This window comes from Talpa occidentalis, unplaced genomic scaffold (genome assembly GCF_014898055.3).
Source record: "Talpa occidentalis isolate TD23 unplaced genomic scaffold, MPIMG_talOcc4v2.1 talOcc4.15, whole genome shotgun sequence".
Lineage (NCBI taxonomy): Eukaryota > Metazoa > Chordata > Mammalia > Eulipotyphla > Talpidae > Talpa > Talpa occidentalis.
This window is the reverse complement of record NW_023601543.1, coordinates 9,234,884-9,244,336: the sequence shown is the minus strand read 5'-3', so window position 1 is coordinate 9,244,336 and position 9,453 is coordinate 9,234,884. Positions and strand designations below refer to the sequence as shown.

At 41.3% G+C, this 9,453-nt stretch overlaps 1 protein-coding gene across 1 annotated transcript; it reads right to left on the bottom strand.

Annotated features, from left to right (window-relative positions):
- Positions 1-372: 372 nt before the first annotated feature.
- On the bottom strand, positions 373-4,038 carry LOC129145853 (uncharacterized). Its single transcript, XM_054695539.1, has 2 exons — positions 2,152-4,038; positions 373-817 (listed from the first exon to the last, which is right to left on the bottom strand). Exon 1 carries the CDS (start codon positions 3,236-3,238, stop codon positions 2,372-2,374), a length of 867 nt encoding a protein of 288 aa, XP_054551514.1. The 5' UTR covers positions 3,239-4,038; the 3' UTR covers positions 373-817; positions 2,152-2,371.
- Between the last annotated feature and the right edge of the window lie 5,415 nt (positions 4,039-9,453).

Sequence of the window (9,453 nt, the reverse complement as noted above, 5' to 3'; positions counted from 1 at the left end):
TAAATTCTGCTCTGTACTCAGCCACATACTTTATTTACCAAAATCTTCAATATACTTCCAAAGTAAATTATGTCATGAAATTGTAACTGTACTTTAATTGCTCTGTGATAATCTTCAATTCTATCAATTAAATTGAATTAATACATTTCTTCACAATAAGCCTACTTATATCTACTTTGAGAGACAGGTAGGCCAGGGTTAGTAACAGTTCCTCTTGTTATCCCCAACGTAGGTACTTCACAATTTCTGTTGCTTTTCCTAAACCCTACCCATGCTTTTGTAAAAAGCTCCCTGAGTTAAATTCTTCTTAGTTTATCCAAGATGTGTATACCATCTGTTTCCAGTTTGGACCCTGGAAAAATCCCTGTCCGGGCCAGCCGGGCAGATCAACGGGGTACCCGGGGGAGGAAGCAGGGGCTTGGTATGGGACAGGGGTACGCAAGGAGTGGAGACAAAGCCAGGATCATCGCCAGTCTCATTTATTCAGGAATGTGTACAATGTTATATAGGGTTCACGACAACCAATATCAAAAGGGTTAATAGGGAACCCATGAGGGGAAGAAGGTAAGGTAAGAGTCCATTGAGACCAGTCCAGGGTGGATTTTCAGCTAGCTCCTGGCGTCTTCTTTCCAGGTCATCTTGTAACTGTCGGATTTTATTGCGGACAATTCCTGATTTGTTGGCGTAGAAACAGCATTTCTCCTGCAGGACCAAGCAAATACCCCCCTTTTCCGCAGTTAGCAAATCAAGGCCCCGTCGATTTTGAAGGACTACCTCAGCTAAGGAGTCAACCTGATCCTGAAGATCCTGAATAGTACTAGAAAGAGCATGAACATCATTAATAAGTTGTTGAGACAGTTTAGTATATTGTGAGAGAGATATGCCTAATCCAGCTGTCCCTGAGGCCACAGCGGCAGTTATACCCAGGCCTGCAAATAAGGGAATCAGGTGTACTGCTCTCTTACTTCTACTGAAAAAATTGGTCAACCGTTGGAATGGGCATGGGCTCACTTCCAGGAACCACGTTTATGTTGGGTAGAAGGAAACCCAACACGCATTGACCAGTCCTGTTAGCCGGCAATGGATGTGATTTATTTCCAGAACGCCAGAGGAGCCTTTCTCTGTGCTCCCAACGGTACCGACCTGGGCCGGCCGCTTTACGCAGGCTGCCTGGTGTGGTACCCCCGACCCCGGAGGGGTCACCACGTCTGATTTGGTGAACGTACGGACACACGTGGGTGCAGCGTACGTACTGTGGCCCAGAACTGCCGATCAAGCGATCCTCCTGCTTCAGCCTCCCATGTAGCCTGGGATTACAGGCGCGCACCACTGCGCCCGGCGTGTCAAAAAACTGGATAGGCTGAACCAAAATGGGAACCGTGAAGGAGCAATTACGGTATGGTGCAAGTGAGGAATTGGTTGTTGGAAAGGCCAAAGGCACAGGGAAACCCATTTGTAAGCATTACCAACAATTATTGGCCAGTGAGGAATTTGTTAAATTAAGTAGATTGAAAGAGGAGTGGAGGATATTAAAAGTATTGTAGTCAATGCCCAACTTTTGTCTTTCAGCAGGAAGGGCAAGTGGATGATAGCTAAGCGCAGGGGGAAGGCGTGGTGCAAGCTGTTTTAAGACTGTACTGACAAAGTGATCTCTGGCTTTGTCTTGAGGACCTCCTCCATTGGTGACATGTACTGGGGCAGTAGTTGCCCAGCACACTGTGTCACCCACCTTTTTGTTGGCACCACAGGTGGTTAGCAAGGTAGAGGCCTATAGCTGACTCGCAGGGGATGTCCTGATAAGAACAGCAGTATAATAAGTCTTATTATTATTGGCCATGCATTCAGAAAAGGTCTTGTAATGTTAGGGGGAAAAGGATGTCCCAAAGCTAATTTTATATAGGCTTTGTGGACTCCACCCCCACCCCAGGGTTGCTCTATAACAGTAACACGAGGAGTGTACTGACTCAGCAAAGGAAGTGCAGGTACACTGCCCTCCATGTGAGGGGCCACCTATAGCTGTCCGGAGGCATTTATAGCGGGACTTACGGCTGGAGCCTGCAACAGTGATCAAATATGTGATGTGGCCAGGGCAAGTAATGTAAGAGACATACCCATTAGGAGCGGTAGAGAAATAGCCCCACCTGTACTCACAAGGTTTACCATGAAGATGTTGAGTCAAAGGCACAATCTTGCCTGGATCCTTGAAGCCGGCAAAGGCCGAAGAGAAAAGTAACATCTCAGCATATTGGATGAGTCAGGAAGCGGTCACCATGCTGTAACAAATCTGTAACAAATCTGACAAGCCCTTCAGGCAACCATCGGGCCGCATCATGAGTCTGTGAAGAGAAACATACTGATCCCCTTCCCCAGATCAGAACTGGGTTAGGGCCGTACAGAGATCCTGAAATTTAGTCCTCCAAAGTAAATGATCTCCGCTGTCAAGGGCAGCCTTTACTAAAGTTTGCCAATCTAGGGGAGTGAGCCACCCTTCTGCAATAGAATCAAGAATTGTGAGAGTGAAAGGGGCACTAGCACCATATTGGGTAACAGCGGTTTTTAATTCCTTTAAATGTTGAAAATTATGTGGTTGGTGATAGCGGCGGAGGTGGCCTTGAACATCTGGAGCTTCAATAACAGGAAAGACAGAAGCCGCGGAAAAGGGTTTTTTGGGAGGCGGGAAAGCGGACAAAGCCGCGGGAGCCGGGGGAGGAGTTAAAGTGGTGTCTGCGTCAACTCCGCCCCGTAAAGGCGGCTTTAAGGTGGTCTCGGCGTCACCCCTCCCCCATAATGGCGGAGCGGGATCTGAGTTGGATGAGGAAGTTAATTGGATCTGTTGAAGTTGAAGGGAAAGTTTATGATAACGAGCCTGTAGGCGCATGCGCTCCTCAAGGTGGGCGATTTTGGTTTTAAGGTCGAGATTAGGGTCAGCGAGTTGTGAGGGCGCAGAGGCAACAGCGGCCGTGTAATAAGGAGGAGAGTGGGGATTGTAACTTGCAGCCTCCTCTTCCAGGTTGCTCCAATCTACTTCGCCTGCCTCAGGATCCTCCCCTTTTGCGATAGTGGGGGGAGGTTGCGAAGCAACTTTGATTTCGCTTTTGGAGTTAAGCAGTGGAAAAACTCCGCCCTCTTCTTCAGATGAGCAAGGAGGGTTTGTAGCTACAAAAGTAAACTTGCTCAAAGAGGGATAAATTCTGTTTTTCTTTTCTATTTTGGGCCGGGTCGGGAGAGGCCCTTTCATTTTTCTCTAAAGGTTCTTTTTGTTCTTCTTTGGATGGATCATCCTCCGCATCACTGTGAAACGGAATTAAGTCCAGCGATCATTGGGGGATGGGGCCCCTGCAGTGCTGGGAGAAGCACTTCTAAGCAGTTGTTTGGTTCCCCCCACCCTTTTCCATCTTTTTTGATTTATTGTGCCCTCTTGAGGGAACCAAGGACACAGGTCTTGAACAAAATCAAAAAAGTGGAGTAGATCCTTTTTTGTGACCCTGACTCCTCGCGTCCTAAGTGCCACTTTTAATTGCTTCACATATATCTCATGCTGGCTTATTTCCTGTCCCATGATTCAGACGCTGTACCTGAGCTTACCTTATCCATGACGCGGCAGGGTCCCACGTCCATAAGGCTTCCTCCTGAGCTAGCTAGCTTCCTTTTCGGGCGTCTTCTCCCTCTGTAAGTTCTTCCTCATACCCGGGCCCCACGCTGGGCGCCAAATGTCCGGGCCAGCCGGGCAGATCAACGGGGTACCCGGGGGAGGAAGCAGGGGCTTGGTATGGGACAGGGGTACGCAAGGAGTGGAGACAAAGCCAGGATCATCGCCAGTCTCATTTATTCAGGAATGTGTACAATGTTATATAGGGTTCAGAGGAGGAGGTCTCTCGTTATCTCTAGCAAGGAGAGACCACCAATGCAAACAAGCCACAGTAGCAAGCAGGGGGAAAGGATCAGTCGTCACAATAGGAAACTTGAAACCTTCACTGGAGCTAACATTCAGTACCTGCTTCAGGCAAGAACCCGGATGTTCAGGTCTGGGCCTCAGGTCTGGGCCCTGACAAATCCCTAACCTTTTTTTTTGTTTGTTTGTTTCCTTGCATTCATTCCCAATAATCTTTTCAATTAAATATATTCATTACATATTCACCGAGACAGTCCTACTCTCACTGTCCCCTAGCTCCTCATGGTCTAGTGCTAGCTCTTAGTCATGAAATCAGTCACAAGAATATTTCCATTGGCTGTATTTAGTGGTTAAGAATATAAGCCTTTAGTCCCTGGAGAACTATGGAGTTGTTGGTGTTTAAGCACCAATAGCAAGACTCATCACATATTTCACAAACATGGGGCGTAGATGGATGGTATAACTATAGATGAAGGCATAGATATCAGCTGGCTCTGCTTGTTTAAAGTTTTCTGCTTCAAATGATTGCTAGTCCACTCATAAGTTCAAGCTCTACTCCTAAATTACTGTGACAGTGTCATCTAGAAACTGGTTTTGATGTTCAGATATAGAGCCTTTCTCTATTTTGTTGAAAGAAAGAGAAGTAAGAAAACCAACAATGGATTCTTGTGCAAAGAATGTCTGCTAATGCAGAGAGCTGTTATTTTAAGTACTGACAGGGCCATGGACTCCCAACATAAATTAGCTTCTTGCTGACCACACACCTCCCCCCACCATTTAAAATGGGGACCCTTTGAGAATGGGTTGCTGTGTCATAGGTAAGCACCCACAGCTCAGGCAAAGAGTCTCTACAAAAATCAGAGAGCTATTAGGGACAATTATCTGTATATCAGAATAAAGCCTTTATATGTAGATGCCCACCAAGTAGCTCAAATGAGTGTGACCATTTGAAGAGTGAGATTCTGAAGAATTGTCTTTCTGAAGTCCTACCTCAGAATACTACAATTCTACACAGAGATAGTAGAAGCAAATCTGTCAACAACCAAAATGTTTGTTTGGTGTTAGAAAACTGCATCAGTTCTTTTTGATAGATTTGCTGATCTGCTCTGTGAAACAAACTCTCAGTTGATCCAAATAACTTATGTATCTTGCTGTTACTGTCCACTACATTGACACATTTGACCAAACTATTAGTTGCTGGGGTCTTCTGTAGCAGAGCGTAAGTTCTGACAATCTCTAGGAGAAGAAATAAAGCAGTGTAGTCAGATTTGTGATGAGCACAAGAGACAAAGTGTATAGTATGGAAGGGGAAGATGATTCCTGAGCCATCATTACAACCCAAATCCTTCAAAAGAGTACAATGCAAACATTTTGGTGATACCGTCTAAAACTGGATTTGAACTAGGGCAGCTTCCACACACAGAAATAGAGAGAATGTGTTGCCAGGGTGTTCCTAGTGTCTGCGGGTTTTGAAAATACATCCTGGTTTTACTGTCTATTTGGAATATCTCATTATCATCAAAAGGAATATTTGGTTCTGATATCTTACATATTTACTGTCTTTAAAATATAACCTGGGGATTGCAGTCCTTGACGTTTACATTTATCTAATTTATTGTCCACAGGCTTGGAATTGCTTATTTAATTTAAATTAATGGGCCATGTTCAAATCAAAGAGAGCTAAACTAATTAAGGCAGAATAGTCTAATCTGGCACTTTAAACTCCAAGATTTATTGCAGACATACAAGATTTGAATTTGATTGCATTTTTTGAACCAAGCCAGGAAATTATTGGACTCTAATCTCTGGGCTAGGTTTATCTATAATGAAGTCCAACCTAATATTAGAGGTGGGGGTTCAATTCAGCTCAATACTTGACCTCTGTGAGCCATATAGGAGTTGAGTACTGAGGAAAGAGAGATGACTAGCCTCATTCCCTACCTTCAAGGAGCCCACAGTCTCTTCAGAGGAATTGGAGGAAAGCAATACTATCACAAAGAATGAATCTTCCTATGGGTGGTGGTTCCTGTGGCACCCGTCGACTATGAAAAGCTGTGTGGAGGTTCCTCAGAAAACTAAAAATGAATCTACCATATGATCTAGTGATTCCACTCCTAGGAATCTACCCAAAGGACACAAAAACACTAATTGGAAAAGAAATCTGCACTTCTATGTTTATTGCAGCAGTATTTTCAATAGCCAAGATAGGGAAACAACCCAAATGCCCCAAAATAGATAAATGTATAAAAAAGTTGTGGTATGTTTATACAATGGAATATTACTCAGCGATCAAGAAAGATAAACTCATGCCATTTGCAGCAAAACAGATGGAGTTGGAATGGATTATGCTAGCTGAAATTAGAAGGAAAAAGAGAAATACTGGATGGTCTCACTTCTACGTGGAATATAGAGAAAACAAACAAAAGGTCAAGAAAAATTCTCAAACCTGGCAAGCTGACCATAGAACTGAGGCATACAGCAAAGTGGGGGGCAAGACAGGGTAGGGAAGAGCACAAAGGAATATGGTGATGGTTCATGGGTGATAAGGTGGCTGGAGAACTATGGGGACTACAACAATGCAGGAAAAAATTAATTCAAAAAAAGAATGAATTGTCCTATCTTTTCTCAGTCTAAAACACTTCTGAAGAGGATATAACTTCCAAAGATACATTTTGGTCAAAAAGTATTTACTAAAAAAAAAAAAAAAAAAAAAAAAAGCTATTACCTGCTATGCTATGTGTTGGAAACTGGTACTTTGTTTCTGTCACTGAAATGCACCTGTAGAAGACAGAGAAAAGAAACTAATGTTTACAATAGAATAGGCCTAGGAAGATATATGAGCGCTATGAAGAGAAGCACAAGTGGTTTCGGAAGTATTAGGAATTATGAGCTGCTGCCAACTAATAACGAATGCATTCAATAAGCATTTAATAAGTGCCCACTGTGTTCCAGGCCACAGGGTAAAAATAAGTGAGACATGATCACTTTCCTGATGGAGCTCATGATTCCGGGGAACTGTGCATTGCAAAGTGCTAAAAATTTTTACATTGGACAAGTTTATTACAACAAAAATAAAACACTAACCATTCAAACATTTGAAAGACTGACTTAAGGTGAAAAAACAAACAAGATTCTGAGGGCAGAATAATGAATAATGTAAATGTAAAGACTCAGAACTGTTAGATGAAGATTAATAAACAATTTATTTTCTAAGTGTATTGTGATTTAAAAATTATTTTAAAACTTGAGTTCAAAAATGACTCAGTGTAGTCATGACTTATATGAATTAAATTATCTTGCCTCAAATATTCTCCTTGGGTTAGATTCCAATTTATGCCATTAGGTTGTATACATAATAACATTAAATCACTGGTTGAGAAGTGTCAGATTTAGTCAACTAGTTTTTATCTAGTTTTTGTTAAATGGTTTAAATAAAACATTGTCTAGAAATATAACAATGTTTAAACAGTGATTCACAAAATTTTTGCCTTAGTACATTCCCATACAATAGTTGAATGGTTAGGCACAGGACCTCTTACAGTTACACAAAGCAGTGTGTTTGCATTTACAGAGGACATGTTCTTTTCCAGTTCCAAAGTTCACAGATATTGATATTGCAAATAATTTATTCCCTAGAACTCTTGTTTTATAGTTAAAATTGTGAAATTTTGGGGTCTCTAAAAATCATAAATTTTTATATGCATCACCAGAGTTGACCTTCATGTGGGGGCTATTTTTCCCAGCATAAGTTTTTATCACTTAGAATTATGTGAGCTTGACCAGAGAACAATCAAACCAGCTTGCAGAAGAAGTGGTTGCCGGCCCACTGGCTTAACTGCTATCTAAGGCAATCCTGATAGATGTGGGAGCGGTATAGAAGAGAGACAGCTAATTGCATCATCAACCTTATGGGTTGCTTGAAACTATTTTACTCTTCTAATATGAAATCTAAGAATACCATACTGTAATATTTAAAAAAACTTTCCATATGTTATACATACCCTAGTATCTCTCTCTCCAAGCAATATGGGATCTTGGAAATAACTCCAATCACCACTCCCAACTTCATGTTATTGTCATCTTTTATTATTTATCCCATCTTTTTTATCACATCATCCCCAAATTAGTCTTTAGGATGACTGCACCAAAACTAGTCATTGATATGACTATAGCAAGATTAGTCATTAATATGATTAGTCATTAAAATAAAGTTAGTAAACAACTTCTGTAAAGATGTTATGGCAAATATTTTTGGCTTTAGTTCCCAATACAACTACTTCATTGTGCTGATGTCATGTGAAAGTGGACTCAGTGGGAAGTGAATAACAGGGGCTCTGTTCTACCAAAACTATCTCCACAAACAGGCAGTAGACTGCATTTGGCCTGCAGGCCAGTTTGCCAAATCCTGGTTCATACAGTCAGAGTTTTATTTTCCCTGTCTTTACTTTTAAGCTGTTTGTGGTAGTTTGTTTGCAATGATAGATAATTGATAGAGAAAATTACATTAGGATAGCCCTCACCAAAGGCATAAGGGGTAAGGTTAAGGTGATTCTAGTTATAATATATTCAGTTTTTTCAAACAGCCTTTCATGGTCCTTTAATAGACTTTCATAGTCTCCCCCTTCCACTGAACTGTTTTTTAAACTTTTCATCTAAGCCTTTGTACAGTCAGTTTCCTTCTTTCTGAAATGCATCCTCTTGTAGGTCTTTCTCTGAGGGTCTCTAAAGTGTAACCACTCTTGCATGGAATTTCTAAAGCCCTCCAGTCTCATGCTCCTAATCTCATTTGATTGTAAGGATTTTAAGTTTATGTTAAAAAAAATTCCAAGTTCTGGAATTATTTTCTCTAAAATGTCTCTGATACAAAGTTGCATCTAGAATGTGTTTAGATACAGTGCATTTAAGACTATTTAATCATAATATAAATATGGACACCGAATGAAAAGGATTATCAGTAAAAATAGTTAATTTGTTAGAATGATAGGTTCATAGGTGATTTTTTTTCTAGTTTGTTGAATAAGTAAAAATTTGTTCTTGTTTCAACTGCTTCAACTTTCTTTTCCTTAGGAAAAAATATATTTCTAGATAAAAAGTAAAATTGGTATAATACCAATATCTAAATAGCGTGAAATTGGTTCCACTTTGTAAGTTCCCAGTTTCCCAGAGAATATCTAAGGGGCGAGCTATTTACAACCCATGGTTATGCTGTCTGGATGACACAAATGCTTTGAACACTGATTCCCAGGAGGGGACACTGGTTCCTCCCAAAAGGCCTGTGTGTCCACCTCACACACTAAGCAATGGGTGGCCTCTTGGCATTGGAGTTGCACTGCATCCGTGTTGCTGATTTAATCTCACATACGTGTTGATCTTAATGCCCTTGGCAGTGACTGTTTGAAAAGAGTGAATACATTACAACTAAAATCACCTCAATTACTTAACCCTTCTGCCTTTGGTGAGGAATATGATAGTGTAATTTTCTTTATCAGTTATCTATCATTGCATAACAAACTACCCCAAACAACTTGAGTGATCATACCTAGTATTGTAAGCCAATGTTA

Excerpts from the sequence above, each read along its gene's own strand:
- LOC129145853 (XM_054695539.1), bottom strand. The coding sequence starts at position 3,238 with ATGAAAGGGCCTCTCCCGACCCGGCCCAAAATAGAAAAGAAAAACAGA.